The sequence below is a fragment of the Aotus nancymaae genome, unplaced genomic scaffold, assembly GCF_030222135.1.
Source record: "Aotus nancymaae isolate 86718 unplaced genomic scaffold, 86718_ANA_hifiasm-v0.15.2.pri h1tg000032l_0, whole genome shotgun sequence".
In the NCBI taxonomy this organism is placed as follows: Eukaryota; Metazoa; Chordata; class Mammalia; order Primates; family Aotidae; genus Aotus; species Aotus nancymaae.
Window position 1 is genome coordinate 29,757,538 of NW_026988445.1, and position 22,514 is coordinate 29,780,051.

General features: G+C 43.2%; 1 protein-coding gene across 1 annotated transcript in view; it reads left to right on the forward strand.

Moving 5' to 3' along the window:
* Positions 1-22,514, forward strand: part of KIF26B (kinesin family member 26B) — a 569,508-nt gene that overhangs the window by 497,290 nt on the left and 49,704 nt on the right. Inside the window, exon 10 of the mRNA XM_064383674.1 lies at positions 11,581-11,740. Coding sequence (XP_064239744.1) covers positions 11,581-11,740 — 160 coding nt within the window. The remainder of the gene's footprint in view (positions 1-11,580; positions 11,741-22,514) is intronic.

Sequence of the window (22,514 nt, forward strand, 5' to 3'; positions counted from 1 at the left end):
AGAAACACTACTGATTTTTGATTCCAGCCACTTTACCAAATTTATCAGTTCTAAGAGTTTCTCAGTAGAATCTTTAGGTTATTTTAACTATAATATGTCAGCTGCAAAGAGGAACAATTTGATGTTCTCTTTTCCAATTTGAATGCCCTTTATTTCTTTCTCTTGCCCAATTTCTCTAGCTAGGACTTCCAGTACTATGTTGAATAACAGTGGTGAAAGTGGGCATCCTTGTCTTGTTCCAGTTCTTAGGAAAAAAAAAAAAAAGGCTTTCAGCTTTTCCCCACTAATTATGACATTAGCTGTGAGTTTGTTATATATGGCCTTTGTTATGTTGAGCCACATTTTTTATTATTAAACTCAAAGGTTTAATCATGAAGGGATGTTGGATTTTATCAAATACTTTTTCTGTGTCTATTGAGATGATCTTGTGGTTTTAGTCCCTTGTATGTTGATGTGATGTGCACATTATTGATTTGCGTACATCAAACCGTCATTGCATCCCTAGGATAAATCCCACTTGATTACAGTGTATTATCTTTTTGGTGTGTTGTTGGATTTGGTTTGCTAGTATTTTGTAAAGGATTTTTGCCTTTGTGTTCATCAGGGATATTGGTATCTGATTTTGGTATCACGATAATGCTGGCCCACTTGAATGAAGACCTCCCTCCTCTTCAATTTTTTCTAATAGTTTGAGAAGAATTGGTTTTACTTTACTGCTTCATTCTACCAAATTTTTAAAGTCCTGGGCTTTTCTTTGTTGGAAAACTTTTTATTACTGATTAATTCTTGTTAGTCATTTATTTGTTCAGATTTTCTTGTTCTTTCTGATTCAGTCTTGTAAGGTTGTATGTATCTAAGACTTTGTCAATTTCACCTGAGCTTTCCAGTTGTTAGTGTGCAGTGTTTCACAATAAACTCTAATTATCGTTTTATTTCTGTGGTATCGTCCTTTTCATTTCTCATTTTTTTTTAAACTTGGGTCTTTTTTCTTGGTTAGTCTAACAGTTTATCATTTTGTTTCCTTTCAAAAATCAGCTTTTATTTTCTTGATCGTTTGTAATTTTTTTAGTCTTTATTTCTTCTCTGATTTTTATTCTTCCTTCTGATTTTTGGGTCAGTTTGGTTTTGATTTTTTAGTTCCTGGAGGCGCATCGTTTGGTTGTCTATTTGAAATCTTTCTACTTTTTGGAGGAAAGCGTTTATTACCGTAAATGCCTCTTAGTGCCGCTTTTGTTGTATCCCATAGGGTTAAGAATGGTTTGTTTCCATTTTCATTTAAGAAAAATGTTTATCTCATTAATGTTTTCATTTAGGAGCATGTTTTTATGTAGGAGCATGTTGTTTAATTTTCAAATATTTATACAGTTCTAAAATCCTTTTCTTATTGATTTCTAGTTTTATTGCATTGTGGTCTAAGATGCTTGATATAATTTCAACTTTTGAAAATGTATTGAGAATTACCTTGTGGTCTAACACATGGTCCATCATGGAGAATATTCCATGTACTGATAATAAGGTTGTACACTTTGCAGCACTTGAATGAAATGTTCTCTAAATGTCTGTTAGATCCATTTGGTCTGTAGTGCAGATTAAGTTCAATGTTTGTTTATTTTAGTTGATCTGTCCAGTGCTAAAGCCGAGTGGTGGACCAGGCACATTGGCTCACGCCTGTAATCACAGCACTTTGGAAGGCAAAAGTGGGCCAATCGCTTGAGCTCAGAAGTTTGAGTCAGCCTGGGCAACATAGTGAAACCCTGTCTCTAGACAAATACAAAAATTAGCTGAGTGTGGTGGCATGCACCTGTAGTGCCAGCTGCTCTGGAGGCTGAGGTGGAAGGATTGTTTGAGCCCAGGAGATTGAGGCCACAGTGAGCCAAGATCACACCACCGCACTCCAGCCTGGGTGACAGAGTGAGACCCTCATACCAAAAAATAATAAAAAATAAAATGGAGTGGTGGCGTCCTCAACTATTATTGCACTGGGGTCAATCTCTTTAGCTCTGACAGTAATTGTTTTATATAATATATCTGGGTGCTCCAGTGTTGGGTGCATTTATATTTACAGTTATTACAGTCTTCTGCTGAATTGATCTCTTCATCATTATATTAACATAATGACCTTATTTGCCACTTTGTATGTGTTTTGGCTAACATTGTATTTGTCTGATATAAGTATAGCTACTCTGGCACGCTTTTGCTTTCTATCTTCATGGAGTAATTTTTTACATCCCTTCATTTTCATTCTATGTGCATCTCTACAAATGAAGTGAGTTTGTTGGAGGCAGCATATAGTTGGGTCTTTTATTTTTGATAAATCCATTCATCTAGTCTGTATCTCTTAATTAAGGAATTTAAACTGTTTACATTCAAGGATGTCACTGCTAGGTAAGGACTTCTATCATCTTGTAAACTGCTCTGTGGTTGTTTTGTATGGCCTTTGTTCCTCTCTTCCTCTTCTATTGCTTACCCTGATGATTTGGGAGTTTATTGTAGTGATGTTTGACTCTTTCTCTTTCTCATTTGTGTATCTGCTGTCCCAGTGAGTTTTTTAGTCTTGTGTACTCTCATGATGGTGGATAATGTCCTTTTGCTTCCAGATGTAGAACTCCCTGAAGCATTTCTCACCAGGCCTGTCTAGTGGTGGTGAATTCCCTCCATTTTCTTCTTATTTGGGAAAGACTTTATCTTTCATTCATTTTTTAAGGATAGCTTTCAGCAATATTTCATTTTTAACGACTGCTTTCAGCAATATTTTATAGTGTTTATGTACACATCTCATTTTAGTCATATCTAAATCATATGTTTGATGTTGTTGTAAATGGTATTTTTTTTTTGAGTTGGAGTGTCATTCTGTCATTCAGGCTGGATTACAGAGGCACAATCATATCTCACGCAGCCTCAAATTCCTAGGCTGAAGTGATCCTCCCACCTCAGCCTCCTGAGTAGCTAGGATTATAGGCACATGCCATCATACCCAGCTAATTTCTTTTTGTATCATTTTTCTGTAGAGATGAGATGGAGTCTCACTATGTTGACCAGGCTGGTCTTGAACTCCTAGCCTTAAGTAATCCTTCTGCCTTGGCATCCCAAAATGCTGGGATTATAGATGTGAAGCACCACGCCCAGCCTTAAGTTTTAATTTCTAATTGTTTGTTACTAGTATAAAGAAATGCAATTGATTTTGTCCATTGACCACACATTCTGCAGCCTTTCTAAACTCACCTTGAGTTCTAGTAACGTTTTTGTGGATTTCATTCTTAGATTTTCTATAGGTGATTTATGTCACCGATAAAGACCATTTGACTTGCTTTCCAATCCGGATATCTTTCATTTATTGTACTTGCCTTGTTGTACTGGCTGGGACTTCCAGTACAATGTTAAATGGAAATGGTGAGAGTGGACATACTTGCCTTGCTCCTGATCTTAGAGGGAAAGCATTCAGTCTTTTACCATTAAGTATGATGTTAGCTGTAGTTTTTAGTAGATACCTTTTATCAAATTGAGGATATTACCTTCTCTTTATATGTTGCTGAGATTTTTTATCAAGAATAACTGAATTTTGGTAAATACTTTTTCTGCTACTCAAACAGTTTTCCTCTCAGTTTGTTAATATGGTAAATTATATTGATAGATTAGGTTTTTTTGTTAACCAACCTTGCATTTCTGAAATAAACCCCACTTGCTCATGGTATAAAACCCTTTGTATTTGTTGCTAGATACAGTTTTTTTTGAGTTGGGGTTTCACTCTGTCACCTAGGCTGGAGTGCAGTGGCATGATCACAGCTCATTGCAATATTGAATTCCTGGACTCAAGCAATCCTTCCTTCCATATCAGCCTCCCAAGTAGCTAGGATTACAGTGCGCATCACCTTGCCCAGCTAATTTTTTAATACTTTTTTGTAGTGATGAGGTCTTGCAATGTTGCCCAGGCTGGTCTTGAACTTCTGGCCTCAAGTACCTCAACCTCCCATAATACTGAGATTATAGGAGTGAGCCACCATGCCTGGCCCTAGATATAATTTTCTAATATGGCTGTTTAATATTTTGTTTAGAATTTTTGGCGATGTTCATGAGGGATATTGGTCTGCAGGTTTTGTGTGTGTGTGTTTTTTTTTTTTTTCCAAACAATGTATTTGTTTTCTTTTGGTATCAGAGTAATACAGTATAACTTGGGAAGTATTTCTTCCTATTTTCAGGAAGACTTTGAGTAGAATTGTTACTATTTCTTCCTTAAATGTTTGGTAGAATTCACCAGTACCTCCATCTGGTCCTAGAGCTTTACCTGTGGAAAGGTTGTGAACTACAGATTCTATTTCTTTAATGAATGTAGGGCCATTTTTATTATCTATTACTTCTTGAGAGAGCTTTGGTATTTTGTATCATTTCATTTGTATTCACTTAGGAACACTTTACATTTTTCATTTTGAATTTTTCCTTTACCACAGGCTGTTTGGGGCCAAGTTGTGTAGTTTCAGAATATTCGTGGATTTTTCAGATACTGTTCTTCATTGACTTTTGATTTAATTCCATAGAATCAGAGAACATGCTTTGAGTGATATGAATCCTTTAACATTTACTTAACCTTGTTTTGTGGACCAGAATACTGTGTATCTTGGTAAATGTGCACTTCACAAGAATGTGTATTCTGCTTTGTTGGGTTGAACGTTCTGTGTCAAGTAGATATTTGACAGTATTATTCAAATCTGTATCCTTATGGTTTTCTACTTGTTGTGTCAATTTTACAGTGGGGGTATTTGAAATTGCCAACTATAATTGAAGACTTGACTGGTGTGATTTTAGTCTCAATTTCATTTGTTGCTGCTCAATTATACTAATTTTTTTCCTACTAATTTTATGTTTGGTTTGTTTTTTCTTTTCTAGTTCATTGAGGTGCAACACTAGGTTGTCTATTTAGAGTCTGTATGTGTAATATAGTTATCTGTTGCTATCGACCTTTCTCTTAGTGCTACTTTGTCTATCCCAGAGGTTCTGGCCATGTTGTATTTCCATTCTCGTTTGCTTCAAGAACTTCTTAAACTTCATTCTTAATTTCTTCGTTGACCCATTGCTCATCCAGGAACATACCCAATTTCCAGGTGTTTGTATAGTTTCCAGCATTTCTCTTGTTATTAATTTATGGTTCTGTTCTATTATGATTAGAAAAGATACTCGTTATGATTTTGACTTTTTAAAACTTGCTGAGACATGTTTTACAGCCTATTATATGGTCTGTCCTGGAGAATGTTCCATGTACTGATGAGAAGAATGGGTATTTTGCAGCAGTTGGATAAAATGTTCCGTGAATATCTGTTAAGTCCATTTGGTCTAGAGTATAGTTTAATTCTGAGGTTTCTTTGTTGATTTTTCTGCCTGAATGATCCGCCCATTCCCAAAAGTGGGGTGTTGATGTCCCTTACTATTATTATATTATAATCTACCTCTCCTATTTAGATCTAGTAATATTTGCTTTATATGCATAAGTACCCTGCTATTTGGTCATATGTGTTTATAATTGTTATATCCTCTTTCTGAATTATCATTATATCATAATTTCCTTTGTTTCTTTATATAGTTTTTCACTTAAAGTCTATTTTATCTGATCTAAGTATAGTTAGTCTTGAGCTTTTTCCATTTCCATTTGCATGGAATGCTTTTCCCATCCCTTCACTGTTAGTCTATGTGTGCCTTTATAGATGAAGTGAGTTTATTGTAGGCAATATATAGTTGGGTCTTATTTATTAATCCATTCAGCCACTCTGTGTCTTTTATTTGGTGAATTTAGTCCATATACATTCCATGTTGTTATTGCTAGGTAAGGCCTTCCTACTGCCATTTTATTACTTATTTTCTAATTGTGTAGTGTACCTCCTCACTTCCTTTCTTATATTTTGTGGTAAGGTGATTTTCTTTGGTAGTATGTTTTAATTTGCTGTTTTTATTTTTGTATATCAGTTATAGATTGTTGCTTTAGGTTACCATGAAGCTTACAAAAAACTTCCTGTAGTTATAACAAATTATTTAAAAGTGATACCAATTTAACTTTTATTGCAGCAGAAGAAAAGAAACAAATCAAAAAGGAAAAAAAAAAACATATACTTTAATTCTCTTCTGTTCCTCATTTTGAATGTTGATGTCAAAGTTTACATTTTTATATTGCCTACCTCAAAAATTTTGTAGCTATTATTTTAATAGTTTTGTCTTTTAATCTTCTTACTAAAGATAAAAATGGTTTAAATGTCATAATTAATATATAAAAATCACATTAGCATTATTTTTCTTATGGTTTTAAGAACTTATTTTGCATTTATCATAGGATAGGTCTGGTAGTCATAAATTTTCCTTGGGAAAGTCATCTCCTTCATTTCTGAGGAATAACTTTGCTAGGTGCAGTATTCTTGGTGGACAATTTTTTTCCTTTAGCACTTCAAATAATATTATCCTACTTCCTCCTGGTCTGTAAAATTTCTGCTGAGAAGTCTGCTGCCAGGTGTATTGGATATCCTTTATATGTTATGTGCTTTTTTTCTTGTGCTCTCACTGTTTTTAGGATTCTCTTTGCCTTTGACTTCGTGAGTTTAATTATAATATGTCTTGAGGTCTTCTTATTTTGGTTGAATCTGATTGGTGACTTTTGACCTTCCTGTACCTGGATATTTATATTGTTCTCCAGGTTTAGAAAGTTCGGTTCTTTCTTTAAATAAGCTTGCTATCTGTTGTCTTTCTTAGTTCTCTCTTTAACTCCACTAACCCAAATATTCGCTCTTTTGATGTTGGTCAATAGGTCCCATAAGCTTTGTTCATTCCTTCTCATTCTTTCTTTTCTTCTCTTCTGTGTATTTTCTTTTCTTTTCCTTTGCTCTGTCACCAGGCTGGAGTGCAATGGCATGATCTTGGCTCACTGTAACCTCTGCCTTCTTGCCTTCTGGGTTCAAGCGCTTCTCCTGCCTCAGCCTCCCAAGTAGTTGGGACTACAGGCGTGTGCCACCACAGCCAGCTAATTTTTTGTATGTTAGTAGTGACAGGGTTTGGCTGTGTTAGCCTGGATAGTCTCGATCTCCTAACCTCGTGATCCGCCTGCCTCGGCCTCCCAAAGTGCTGGGACTACAGGCGTGAGCCACTGCACCGGGCCCTGACTATGTATTTTCAAATAGTCTGTCTTTGAGCTCACTGATCCTTTCTTCTTTTTGATCAGTTCCTCTGATGTTCTCTATTGCATTTTTTTCATTTCATTCATTGCATTTTTTACCTCCAGAATTTCTGTTTAATTTTATTTTTTAAATCTTTCCGTGAACTTTCTCTGAGAGATTTCTCTGAGCTTTCTCGAAGTTCATTGAGCTTCCTTAAAACTATTGTTTTGAATTATTTGTCCAAGAGATCACACATTTTGATCATTTTAGGACCAGTCTTGGTGCCTTACTTTGTCCCTTTGACATTGTATTTCCCTGAGTGTTCTTGATGCTTGAAGTGTGATGATATCTGCACAGTGAGAGATTAAATATTAATTTGAGTCTTCCTAGTCTGGCTTTATTTGTGCCTGTACTTCTACAGAGGGCCTTCTAGGGATTCTAAGTGTTAATTCTGACTATTGTGTTCCCTTTCTGTGATCACCGCAGTCATCTCAGCACTAGAGGATGCTCTATACCCAGGCTTGCTGTGAGTCTCACAGGGCTCTGCGGTTTATGTGGCTTTCTGGCCCAAATGGACCTGGGGAAGACCCAAGACAATGCCTGTGTTATGTGGGAACACTGGCCACCAGGGACCTGAGTCCTGAAGACCATCCTAGTGGCCCAGACAAATTTACTTCCAAGCAGGTCTCTGCATAGGTTGGGTCCCCAACTATAGCAAGAGGGGCAGAAGTTGAGACTAGACCCTTTCGGAATCTGCTCTGGGAAGGTGGCTGATGGGCCTTTCTCATTGGCTGAGACAGGCACATGTTACCCAGCAAGTCTCTGTACAACTGGAGTAGTTTCTTACCCATAACAAGAGGAGCTAGAGCCAAGACTGGGCCTCCTCAGGTCTGCTGTGAGATGGAGGCTGGCATGCCTGCCACATTGGCTGAAATGGGCATGCATCTTCTAGTAAGTCCCTGCATAGACAGGATAGTTCCCCAACTATCAGCAAGCACTGGAGCAGAATCCGGGCCCTCATAGGAACTGCTGTGAGACAGGTACTGAAGGGCTCAGTCTCGGCTCAGAGGGGTGCGTGTCACCCAGCAAGTTCCTGTACAGATAGGATAGTTACCGGACTGCAGAGAGAGGATTTGGAGCTATGACTGGGCCCTCTTAGGATAGAAGCTGGAGAGCCCAGTCTTGTATCAGAAGGCATGTTTCCCAGGACACTGCATCAGTAGAGTTCCATGACTGCAGCAGGAGGTGCTGGGCAGGGCTCCCTGCAGGTCTTAGCACAAACGGGATAGTTCTTTCACTGTCTTCAGTCTCTTTTGTCTAATGTTGGTAGATCCACTCCAACACTTATGGTTACTGTTTGCCTTATCTACGCTTATATGTTTAAGCTATTGTTTGTTTATTTATATTTAAAGTGCATTTCTCATAGGGAGCATATAGTAGAGCCTCACTTTTTAATCCAATGCGATGATTTTTGCCATTTAATAAGGGTATTTTAGACTATTTACATTTAATATGATTATTGATATAGTTTGGTTCAAAATATTACTTTTCTGTTTTCTGTTTGTCCCATCCGATCTTTGTTCTCTTTTTTATCTGCCTTCTTTTGGATTTATTAAACATTTAAATTGTTCCAATTTCTATCTTTTGCTGGTTTATTAGCTATTACTTTTTATTGTTTAATTATTGCTTTAGTGTCCATAATACACATGTTTAAGTTACCACAATCTAATTTCAAGTGATATTATGCCACTTCTATAAGGAATAAAAACCTTACAATAGTATACTTCCATTCCTCTCCTCTGCCTTTGGTGTTATTGTAATCAAATGTTTTAATTTTATGTATGTCATTCACACATCACACTGTGATTTTTGTTTTTTAAGTAATAAAAATTACACGTTTACCTGTGTGGTTATCATTTCCAAAGCTCTTCATTCCTTTGTCTATATTCCTTGTGTTTTTGCTTATGGTGAATTCTTTTAGGATTTTTAAGTCTAAAAATATCTTTATTTCCCTTTTGTTTTGACACGATAGTTTTGCTGGTGTAGATTTCTAACTTGACAGTTTTTAGTACTTTAAAAACATTGGTCCACTGTATTCTCACCTGCATTATCTCCAGTGAGAAATCTGCCATCATCCTTATCTTTGTTCCTTTATATGTAATGTGCTTTTTTTCCTGAGGCTTTTTTCAAGATCTGTCTTTATATCACTGGTTTTGAGCATTTGGTTATAATATGGCTTGATGTAGTTTCTTTATTTGTGCCTGGGGCTCACTTAGCTTTTTGGATACATGGATTTATGACTTTCATTAAATGTGGGGAATTTTTAGCCATTATTTTTCTCGAATATTTTATTTGTATCATACTCTGTGTCTTCTCCTTTAGGGACTCCAATTACACATATTTGGACACTTAAAGTTGCCCTACAGCTCTTTTTTTGCTGTTTTTTTGTGTGTGTGTGTGAGTGTTTTTTGTTTTTTTTTTCAAATTTTCCCTGTATATTTTATTCTGAATAATTTTATTGCTAGATCCTCAAATTTGCTGTTTTTTCATTCTGCAATATCTAATCTGCCATTAATCTCATATAGTATTTTTTGTCTCATATATTGTAGTTTTTATCTCTAGAGGTTCAGTTTTGTGTCTTTTTAAATATATATTACATGTTTCTACTTCACTTTTTGAACATTTGAAATACAGTTGGAATGACTGTTTTACCAAATAGCTGTTTCTATCAATTCTAACATCTATGCTGGTTCTAGGTTGGTTTCAATGATCTCTTCGTTATGGGTCTCATTTTCCTAAGTCTTTACATGCCTGGTTGGTTTTTATTGAGTGTTGAGGGCTGGATATCTTTGTACTTTGTAAATATTCTTAAGCTTTGTTTTAGGATGTAGTTGTGTTACTTGGAAACAGTTTGATCATTTTTTTTGTTTTGCTTTTAATATGTGTTAGGTGGAATCAGGTCAGTGCTCAGTCTGTGGCTAAGTATGGGAAATACTTCTGGGTATTTAACCCAATGCCCTGTGAAGCTTGAAGTTTTCCAGACTGGCTGTTAGGAAGTGGCACTATTCCTGGCTTTATGTGAGTGCTGTGCAGCATTATCTCCAGTCTTTTTAGGTGGTTAATTTCTGAGCCTTGAAAATAGTTTTCTCATATGAATGTTGCGTTAGTCCCTTTTGCATTGCTATAAAAGAACACCTGAGGCCGGGTAATTTCTAAAGAGGTTTATTTTGCTCATAGTTCTGCAGGCGATGCAAGAAGCGTGGAACCAGCATCTGCTTCTGGTGAGGCCTCAGGAAGCTCACGATGATGGTGGAAGGAAGCAGGCATGTCACATGGCAAGAGGGAGAGCAGGAGAGAAAGTGGGGAAGGCAACAGCCTCTTTTAAACAACCAGCTTTTGCATAAACTTAAAGAGCAAGAACTCACTCATCACCATGGGAAGGGCACCAAGTTCATGAGGGATCCACCCCCAAGACTCAAGCATCTCCCACCAGGCCCCTTCTCCAACACTGAGGATCACATTGCAACATAAGGCCTGTGTCCTCAGTGTTGGAACCTGGTGGGAGGTGTTTGGGTGAGGGGGGTGAATGGCCCATCTCCAACATGGAGGGTCACATTTCAGCAGGAGATTTGGAGGACACGGACATCTAAACTATATCAGATGTGCTGCCAGTACTCAGCTGAGCCCTTGAGGGGCCTCCTGCAGATCTCTGGAGTTCTATCCTCGGCAACACTCTGTCTTGTAAATCGTTGGCACCTTGGTCTCCCTGAACTTCAGCAGCGGATGTGCTTGTGGGCAAGTTACTTAACTTTTCTGAACTGTGATTTTCTCATCAATAAAGAAAGGATAATAGTATTTAGCTTGTGATTTTGTCATGGGAACTGAATGAGACTGATGTTTGTACACCACCTGGCACTTGGCAGATACTCAGCAAATATTTGAGTCTTCCCTGTCTATGCACCTGGTTGTTATTTCTTGCTGATTTTTGCCTTGGGTTTGCAACTCGATTCCCGGCTGAGCTTTGGGTTGGGTTCTGTATAATGATCAGCCAAAGCAGGTAACCACTCAGGAGCCATTCAGGTTTTAACTTGATGAGTTTCAGAGTTCTGCTGTTGAAGTGACATTCGGGTAGAAATGTACCCTCCTTTAATTAGACATTGATTTTCTCCTAAATCTGATTCAGTCCAACCTACAAAGATAATCTGGATTCATTTGTTTGTAGTATGAATGTCGGCAGACTCCAGAAGGTCTGGTGTGTGGGGGAAAGAATCTGCGGGAACCAGTGCTTCTGCAACCCCGCGTGGTTTTGCTGGCATTTCCTACTGGGTCGTGGACTTCAGCCTTTTACTTCCCCGTTTCACTTTTCCTCAGATTTCCCAAGGAGCTCCACGAAGAACAGGTGAGCATTTGTCAGAACGTAACCCCTTCTCTTCTATCTTCTCTCCCGTGCTAGTGTCTGGAGGCCGCAGCCGCCTGCATCTCATTGATCTCGGCAGCTGTGGGAAAGCACTTAGCAAAAATCGAGACGGAGGCTCAGGGCTGTGCCTCTCACTGTCTGCTCTGGGCAATGTCATCCTGGCTCTCGTCAACGGCAGCAAACACATTCCATACAAGTAAGTGACTCTTCTACTCAAAGAATGCGGCGGGGTCAGCATGGTGTGGGACGCTCGGTTCGGTGCCATCTCTGAGGTGTGCCACAGAGGGACAGTCTGGGTTTCATTACAAGTTCAGTGCCAGAGGTCAGCCTTGGCTAACAGCTGTGTAATGCATGATTTTCCAAATTCGAAACTTGGAAATTCTGAAATCTATTCCAGTTCTAACTTTAGGCTGCTCTAATGAGAGGAAGTAGGAAATTGTCTCAGTCGAGGTCTCCACTCGCCACTGAAGGTCATTGTCACCGTAATAAAGAGGCATCTGTTCCATACTGATGAGAGTGAGGGGGAAGCCTGGCTCACCCTTGGGGGTAGTGCCACCAGACTTAACCAAAAAAATGTATAGGATATCCAGGCAAATTCGAATTTCAGATAACCAGCAAATAAGATTGTATTATAAGTATGCGCTTCAACATTGCACGGGGCACTCCTGGCATCACGTATTGTGTCTGGCAAGCCCACCTAGGGAGCTTAGAAAGCTTGAGAAGTTACCACCCACCTTCCCAGGCAAATGTTCATTGACTTCCAGCATCCTTCCGTCTCTTTATTACTGCTCCAGGACAATCGCATTACAGCCGCTCCTATGTCTGGCAGAGACAAAGCCACTCTTCACCACCATCACCCCAAATCAGTGTTGTCGTTGGACAGTGTGGTGGGCACTTGGCTGGCTGTCCAGGCTCCTTCCAAGGCCCAGCAGAGCCTCGTACCAGCTGTGTGAGCCTCCATTCTTCTAAAGCGAGGGTTAGAGCTGTACACGTTGCTTACATCACAGACACAGAAGGCTCAACATGATAGAACATGTATACAAGTATATTATACTTTTGACCAATAACCAGTGACGACAGTCTGGTTAAACATCTCTGGTTGAGCCTGTCCTCACCTATTTAAATGGAAAAAACACTGACCTTATGGAGTTGCTGCGAGGATTAACTAAATATATGTGGATTCATGGTTTATCTGTAAAAATCCTACAAAATGTAAGTTACCGTCATGCGGGAGGGAAAAGCCAGGCAGTGTGTTCTATCATGCCTGAGATTCAGGAGGAGTGCTGGAGTTTTTCTTTCCCTCTGCCACTGCCAGACCCCCCACCAAATACACTGTGAGTTTATTTTTTACCAGGAGACCGTTACTGGACTGACTTTAGGAGCTTATGGTGATTATAATCCTGTCCATCTCAACTCTTGAAATTTGGGAATCCTAGTTGGATAAACACAGAAATGGTTTTCCCAGCTCTTGTAACAACCCTTTTCTATGGGGAAAAAATTTCCAATTGAAGAATTATAGAGTTTCATTGGATGTCATTTCTGTAGTTGAATAAATTCAACTTGTGGGTAGAAAGGGCAGGGGAGGGAAGCCGCTGAGTTGGAAGTGAAGGGAAGTTACTGGCCCTTACTGGTTTCCATAAAAGAATCGTGTCTGTTAATGCCATGACTTCATAGATCGTGATGTAGATAAAATTCCAAACTGCACCTTGTTAGGGGGTCATCGATCACATATTTTACTTACAGCTTTTACACTGTTTCTGCAGGGGACATGCTTCTATGATCTCTCTAAGTAGTTGTTGAATTGATAGTGGGAAAGATGAATGTAAACATAAGAAATTATTTTTAATTTAAATGAAGTGACTTCGTTTTAGTTAGAGTTGGGTTTTACTATAAACGAGTAAGGAAACGTTAAAAATTGTTTTTATGGCCCAGCGTGGTGGCTCATACCTGTATTCCCAGCACTTTGGGAGGTAGAGGTGGGAGGATTGCTTGAGCCAGAAGTTTGAGACCAGCCTGGGCAACGTGGGGAAAACCTGTCTCTACAAAAATTAGCTCTGCGTGGTGATGCATGCTTGTAGTCCCAGCTACTTGGGAGGCTGAGGCGTTGCTTGAGCCCAGGAGCCAGAGGTGAGTTGAGATCGATCACGCTACGGCACCAGCCCGGGCAACAGAGTGAGACCCCGTCTCAAAAAAAAAGTTTGGATTTACCGTTGAAGCCTCTTGTTAATTAAGCATATTTTTAACATCAGCTGGTCCTACTAGCTGGCCACTTGCCCTCCCGGGTGACACCACTCCCAGTGCCTGCAGACAGCTGCCTGCCTTCATTCCCAGAGTCCCCTTCTATTCAGGCGCTGAGAGAATGATCATTAAAGTGTTCCTGTGTCTCGAGTAAGCACAGACTAACGTCCACGCCGAATCAGCACAAGGTGCAGTCCTGGAGCCGCCCCGTGGCCTGGCTGAGCTCTTGGTCACGGGGATACAGACCGTCACCAGCTGCCCTTGCCCTGCCGTGCCTCACACCTCATCGAGACCTCGCTGGGCCGCCTGGTGCCGGAAACACGGTGGCCTGGCCATGCAGCCAGCGCCGTCCTCCCCGCAATGCCCACCGGCCGGTGCGTTTGTTCCATCGTCCCTCCGTGTCCTTAACGTCCTTTATTGTGTGTGATCCTAAAAAGACCCTTGCCGTAATGTTTTCCCAGAGCCTGGCCACCGCCTAGGTTCAACATTTGGCATCTGCAAATTTACATTTGCAAAGTGATTAGTCCACTAGAAACTGTCCTCTTTTGAGGTACCGGAAGATAAGGCGAAGATGCACTCTAATCACCCAGCCGGTGGGTGGCAGGATCAAACTGCCTCCTCCTCACAGCTTCAGAGGCCCTGACAGTCCCCCGCCGCCCTGCAGACCCACGCCCCCTTCTCGGCAGGCTCTGTAATGCAGGAGCTGCCTTTGCTCAGCACAGCAGGGGAGCCCAGCACAACAGGATAGCCCCGGGTTCTTTTGTCAAGTCCCTGAGCGCTCTGAAGCCACATTAGGCGGTATTTTGTTAGCTTTCAGGGTGTCAAACCTTGTCTTTGCAGTGGGTTCCTTGGAGAAGGGGAAGTTTCCTGCTCATCTGGTTTCCTCTTACTCCTCCTGCTCACGTACAAGGGGGAAAAAAATAGAAAACCAAATTCTGCATTCTCTCCCCTCCCCGCCCCTCAAAACACAGACACCCCACTATCTCTTCAACCGTCTTCCCAGGCAACTCTGTGCTTGGAACCTGCGTGATGCGTGCTTGCTTCTGGGAAATTCGCTGGAATGTGCACAGAGGGCCGTAGGCTGTCTTTTTCCTCTCCATCATTGTACCAGACTATTTGTCACGTGAACAAGCTGGAAAGTGAATCTGGATTCATTACCCATCCCAGGCTCTCCACAGGCCTCCTTCATGTGCGCCGATTGGTTCTGACTTTGCAAATGACATTGCCTTTGAAGATGCAAGAGGCGCGGAGCAGATTCCTGACCTCAGCCATTACACGGCGCAGGCTTGCTGGCCAGTCCAGGCGCCGGCAATCGATCCTAAGGAGAGGCACCATTCAGGAAAGCATGCAGGGAGGGCGGGGACACCGCCAAGGGCTCCACCCCCTCGTCAGTTCTGCGCTGACAGGCTGCACAAATTCCTCTCTAATTTTTGGGAGCTTCCACGTCCAGGGAACCCTGCCCTCATCCGAGCATTTTGCCGGTGCATTTGCACATTTTCTTTCATTTGTTACGGTCATTTGCTATTCCTTTCCGCTCTCAGCAGCAAGGTGCGAGGAGTCTTCCTATTTAATGGATGTGACTTCTCAGGCCGAACCCAGTGTCCCGGGCACATACCACCGGAGCGGGCCCCCAGAAGGGCCACCCTGAGGATCTGTCAAGGTGAACTGGGCTCGGGCTAAAGGGTATTATGTCCCAGCTCATCTGAAGGACCACAGCCTTTCTAGACACAAATTCTAACCATGACCCAATTATCTCAAAATAGAATTTCTGGTTCTCTTCGATGTTGCCCTGTCAAGGGCACAGACCCTTAGGAAGCACACCTTTCACGCAGGGCTCCTGCAAGCCCTGAGGCCTTTACCTTCACTTATGACCGTTACTCCTCATGGAGAAAGAATCCCTTTAATGGGTCATAGGACCTGTTTGCTTATTTGCCAACAGAGTGTTTCTAAACACTTGGTTTCTAAACAGCAGCTAGTTGCTAATGTCTTGGCTGCCTTTAACAAGAGCTCGGGGAAAGTCATCCTGGGACCCTCTCATGTCTTGCCTGTCTGAGATGCTTCTCCCAGTCATCTTGAAAAATGGTCCTCCTAACCATCCCATGGTGGACGTGATGCCTGGCCCCTCCCTCTTCCAGGCTCGGTCTGTACTTCAGACCCAGACCTAATCCTTTTTGGTTGAGATCAGTCACTGAGGCACACTGGGTTTCAGCAGCCGTGCTGAGCTCGCCACCTCCTCTCTGTGGTGGAGTCAAAGGAGCAGGCGGGTGGAGCCTGAGGCATCTGCGATCCCAAGCTGTAGGCCTCGAGCAAACACCACAGGCAGCATCCGCTTCCAGAAGCCTGAGTTCCACAAAAGCAATGAGGACGCCCATCCTCAGGGGCTGTGATGGGAACTCTTTCTCCTAAGGCCCTAGTGAGGAGTCAGGAACCAAGGTCATCTTTAAGCTCGTAGCATCGGAGCACAGCAGTTCATTCAAACCACAGGCAGCCATGGAAGCTCAAGTTGAAGTCAGTGACTTGAAAGGGACTCTGGGTATTTACCCAAAGGATTATAAATCACTCTACTATAAAGACACATGCACACGTATGTTCACTGAGGCACTGTTCCCAATAGCAAAGACCTGGAGCCAACCCAAATGCCCATCAAAGATAGACTGGATAAAGAAAATGTGGCATATATACACCATGGAATACTATACAGCCATAAAAAGGATGAGTTCATGTCCTTTGCAGGGATATGGATAAAGCTGGAAACGATCATTCTCTACAAACTGACACAAGAACAGAAAACCAAACACTGCATGTTCTCACTCATAAGTGGGTGTTGAACAATGAGAACACATGGACACAGGGAGGGGAATATCACACTCTGGAACCTGTTGGTGGGGAGTAGGGGGGCTAGTGGAAGGATAACAGGGGGTCAGGGGATAGGGGAGGGGACAGCATTAGGAGAAATACTTCATGTAGATGATGATGGATGCAGCCAACCACCATGGCACGTGTATACCTCTGTAACAATTCTGCATGCTCTGCACGTGTACCCCAGAACTTAAAGTATTATAATAATAATAATAAAAAGAAAGGGAATGAGTCTTCATAAGTAGAGGCAGCTTTTTCAAAATGTGAGCACCTCTTCTCATCCAAGAGAGGGTGGGGTGTGGGCACCTGCGGGTCACACTGGGGCAGCAGGCCCAGCATCTGCAGGAACTTCAGGACGAGCCTCTCTGAAGGATGCAGATATTCCCCTTCCTTGCCTCTTGCCTGGAGAAGCGCTTCCTCCTAGAGCCCATTTGGGGTTAGCTTCTGCTTTCTCAGAACTGGAGACTCAGTGTGCAAGGTCTGGGAAGCTGGGGAAAGGGAATCAAGATTGCCATTAGCCAGAGCGGGGTCCCGAACCCCCAGGCCACAGACTGGTACAGGTCTGTTAGGAACCGGGCCGCACAGCAGGAGGTGAGCAGTGGGCAAGTATTAGCTCTGAGCCCCGCCTCCTGTCACATCAGTGGCAGCATTAGAGTATCGCAGCAGGCTGGGCGAGGTGGCTCACGCCTGTAATCCCAGCACTTTGGGAGACCGAGTCGGGTGAATCACGAGGTCAGGAGATCAAGACCATCCTGGCTAACATGGTGAAACACCATCTCTACTAAAACACAAAAAATTAGCCAGGCGTGGTGGCACTTGCCTGTAGTCCTAGCTACTTGAGAGGCTGAGATGGGAGAATCGTTTGAACCCAGGAGGCAGAGGTTGCAGTGAGCCGAGATCGCACCACAGCACTCCAGCCTGGGCAACAGAGCAAGACTCCATCTCAAAAAAAAAAAAAAATAGATTATCATAGGAACTTTGTGCTATTGTGTGAGCTGTTGTGAACTGCGCTTGAGAGGCATCTGGGTTGCGCACACCTTATGAGAATCTAATGCCTGATGATCTGAGGTGGAATAGTTTCATCCCAAAACCATTCCCTACTCCCGTCGGGTCTGTGGGGGAAATTGTCTTCCGCGAAAGCTGTCCCTGATGCCACAGAGGTTAGGCACTGCTGAGCGACAGCATTCAACTGTCTCACACAGGAGAGGGAAGGCTGCTTCCCCTGGACTCAGACCATGAAATTAAACAGATATTTGCCAGGAAAAATGTAAAGGAGTATCAGTTCTCCAGATTTGCTTAAGATAGCATGAAACAGAGAGAAGCTCATTATGAATGGTGTGTATATGTGAGAGAGAGATGCATATTTAACCTCCTTTAAATGTACATTAATGCTGTATTATCTCCTCCTGATTTACAGGGAGAACAGCAATTTAGAACTATTTGCACAAACTCCAGATACCAGTTTAGAGCATTCCCTATTTGGAAATAAAATAACCAAAGTCTCAGGTTGCCAGGCAACTGCAGCAATGGTAATTCTTAGTATTGCTGCCTTAGAAATACTCATTTTTATACATTTTAATGACGGTTAGGATGCGAAGAACGTGAGTTGAGAATGTCGCCGGGACACCGCGTCCCCTTTCTGTGGGATTTTTCGCGTTCTCACTTACTGTTTTCCCTCTTAGCTCTGTTTGCTTCCGTGGCTAGCAGTATCTTCATATTTAGAAATCTCCAGAGATTGTTATTGTTTTCTTAAGAGCTGAGGCAGAAGCTGTCACTGAATGAATTCTTCCAGGCTCATTACGAAGCCACGCCAGTCACTCAGGGAGAAATGACACTGTCTGGGGACGGCTGGGCTCACAAGCCCTGGGTTCGGGCTTTGGTTGTTTGGCCAGTGGTTGGACACATGAACTCTACACATCGTCGTGTTCACTCTCAAGAGGACCACGTTCTGGGCCTCTCAGAGCGGCGCTGAATTGGAAACAGTGTGAGGCTCCCAGCTCAGCCATCACCTCTTGGCAGCAAAGCCACAGCTTATGTTGTGTGTCCACTGCAGCAGCCACTGTGGCGTAATGGGACATGGCGGCCTCAGGGTGGGTAGAAACTGGAAGGCATCTTCCTTTCCCTTTTGGCTTTTCAAGATTATCTTCCTTTATGTCTAATGTTTGAGGTTATTATTAATCAAACTCTTTCCAAATTCTGAACCATTGATCAAATAGATACAAGGGTATGATTGGGAATTAAAAGCCTGTGTCTGCTTCATCATAGTGGAGTAGGAGGAGGATTTCTTCTGCCCATCCACAGACAGATGCCAGGACTCAGGAAAGGGTAGAGAGCCCCTTACTTAGACCCCCAGAGCTGAGTGGAGGAGAGAAGGTGTGGCCTGCAGCCGAGGGACAGACAGACAGTCCTGCCCTGTCACACCCTGCCTCCCGCTCCCCAGCCTCAACCGTCAGACCTCCTTCCTTCCTCCCTGGGAAGAAGTGAATACAAGGGCAGCTTGTTTCCACTAAGAGTGGAAACTCTGTCTTAGTCTTGCCTACGGGGTCAAAGTTCCTGATTCATGGATTCATTGGATCACAGGGAGAAGGGAAAAATGATTTCTAGCACGTTTTTCCTGGCATTTCAGCTACATGGAAGGTCATTAGCGTGGTGCATAAATGAGCCCCAGGTGAGAGTGTCTCACACTGTGACTGCCACAGCTCAGGGCATCGTTCCTACTGTGCTAAATGCGTCACGATGTTTGATTCTGACAACCTGTGACATAGGTGCTGTCATAATCACACAGTATCACAAACGGGGAAACCCGATGCAGAAAGGTTGAGTCCCTTGTTCAGGCTCGCAGCTAACAGGCAGCAGGGCCGCCCTGCCTCCCAGCTTCTCACCCTGCCCCGAGTACAGCGGTGCTCGGGCAACACTTGTTGCAGTAACAAATGGGGTAGGACAGAGGATCAAACATACCAGCAAAGCTTGCATATGTGTCGTTGATTATAAGTAAAAGCACAGGCCGGGCACAGTGGCTCACACCTGTCATCTCAGCGCTTTGGGAGGCCTAGGCAGGAGGATCACTTAAGCCCAGGAGTTAGAGACCAGCCTGAGCCACATAAGGAAGCCTTGTCTCCACAAAAAAGATTTTCAAAATTAGCTGGGTGTGGTGGCTTACACCTGTGGTCCAAGCTACGTGGAGGCTGAGGTGGAAGGATCGCTTGAACCCAAGAGGTTGAGGCTGCAGTAAGCTACGATTGTGTCATTGTACTCCAGCCTGGGCGACGGAGCAGACCTTGTCTCTAAGTGGAAGAGTGGATGAATGCATGCATGCACAGACCCCAGGGGCAGGGCTGATGGCAGCCAGTTCATATGTTCAGGTCAGTCTCCCGGTCTCACCTGTTTCTGTGACTGCTGAGCCAGGCTGACGGCTGGATACCTGTGGTAATGAAGAATGTGAAATACAAAAGGTGAAAAAGGGAAAGAAATCTTCCTTTCAGGACCCAAGCTAACGTATCAGGGCTAAATCAACACTACCAAGTAAGAATGTAACAATGGGGGTGTGGGACGGGGCAAAACATAAAAAGCATGTAACAAGCAGTGAGACCCTCCAGACTTAGAACCTGTGTGCAGGCCGGAAGGTGGATTAGAAGGCACCCTAACCTCAGTCAGTGGCTGTCAGTGGGGCCGACAGTCTGGGTCCCATGTTCTGGGCACCACTGATGGAGGGCATCCTCTCAGAAAGTCTCCGTCTACTTCATGAATCTTTTTTTTTAAAAATCTCTATAATCTTTCTCGTCAAAAATTCTGAAAGTTCATAGAGGCACTTCACAGGCCTCACTGAAGGAAAAACCCTCTGGCTGGCTGCAGGACCCCCACGAAGGTCTCCTGATTTATCTGGGGCAACTCCCGTGTGAGAAGCGTGACCATTTCGCACACTAGAGAACCAGACACTGGGCACAGCCCCTGATAAGACCCTTCCACCTCCCCTCCCCGCACCATGGCCATGCCTCCTGGGCCCTCAGAGGCATTCCTGAGCAAATAGGTTAGGTCAGAGCAGGAGAGTTTCTCATCCAGGCTGTGCCTTGAAGCTTTGCCGAGTACCAGAGAGGTAAGGAAGAGGCGAGCAAGAGGTGAGAATGATCCGGGCTTCCGCAGACACCATGCTGATCACAGAGAATGATCCGGGCTTCCGCAGACACCCGCCTGATCGCAGAGAATGATCCGGGCTTCCGCAGACACCCGGCTGATCGCAGAGAATGATCCGGGCTTCCGCAGACACCCGGCTGATCGCAGAGAATGATCCGGGCTTCCGCAGACACCCGGCTGATCACAGAGTCTTTGGGAGTTACCACAGTTGGCAGATAAGGTGATCAACCTCTCAGCTGGAATTTGTGAAGTTTCTTCAGACTGAGCTCCCAAAGAAGTATGTGGAGTAGGACAGCTGTGCTTTCTACGGCGCTGGATTGCAACCGGCGCCGCTGAGCTCGTGCTGAGCTGAGGCCAGGTGACACGGATTCCGGCGGCCCTGCCCCAGCTGATCTCACACACTCAGATGCTCTTTCTGAGCTTTTCATGTCTCCATCAGCAACATCACAGTCATTCTTACTCCTTCTCCACCTCAGAAACACACTGTAGGTCCCATGGAGACGATGTCTGTGATAGACAAAGATGTGTTTCAAGGCAGAAAGATCTGTTTCATCATCTTTCAGAATCGTGTAACCCATGTGACTCTGTCACCGTCCTATCTTTCTGTGCATTCCTTGACTTTAAAAGTATGTTTTTTTTTTTTTTTTTTTTTGGCGAATTGGATCATCATCACTGCCTATTGAAATGGAACCTTCATGCATTTATTCAACAAGAGTTTGTGTGCCTAACACACAGGGCGGCCGCCTGATACAGATACTTGGTTTAAGAGAATTCTAAAGGGTCTGCTCAACAGTGAGTCACAATGTAAGGAGGCAAAGGACTGCGCCCTCAAGGAGTCTAGTGGGGCTGAGAGTGAACCGGGGGGGTCCAATGTACCCCTGTACCCCCAGTCGTACCTGTGTAGTCCAGTAACTGGGGGTGATTCACATATTTGAAGATACTCCTTTTTCATACAGCCTTTAACTTTTGGTGCGTAGCCAGAGAGGTGACTTTTTTTTTTTTGAGATGGAGTCTCTGTCCCCAGGCTGGTGTGCAGTGGCGCCATCTCTGCTCACTGCAACTTCCGCCTCCCGGGTTCAAATGATTTTCCTGCCTCAGCCTCCCAAGTAGTTAGGACTACAGGCATGCACCACCACCACACCCAGCTAACTTTTTGTATTTTTAGTAGAGATGTGGTTTCACCAAGATGGCCAGGATGGTGTCAAGCTCTGGACCTCGTGATCCACCTGCCTTGGCCTCCCAAAGTGCTGGGATTACAGGCGTGAGCCACTGCGGCTGGCCAAGAGGTGATATGTTTTTAATGCTGAAGTAAAACTTGTCTGTGTTGGACTTAATGAGAGAAGGATTTTCTTTCAGAGAGATCTTCAAGGCCAACTTTGATATAAATTTCACTTTACACCTTACACCCCTCATGACATTCGACTCTGTTATCCAGAAATCTCAGTGCTGTTCTGATCAGCAAGGTAGACTCTGGCCCAAAGGAACTGAGGAATTTAAGGAACTGGTTCTATTATAAGTCTAACTGAGGTTACCAAACATGCAGAGAAAATAATTTGAGAAATGTCTAGCAGAAATCCATGTTATCCATTAATTCATTTACTCATTCATTCAAAAATATTTACTGGATCCCTGCAGTAAATACCAGGGATACAGCAGATGATCTCCGTTTGTGGGTGGCAGTGTGGGAGGGATACAGACGCTGAACACCGAGTAACCCGGTGATATATGCACATCAGCGCTCA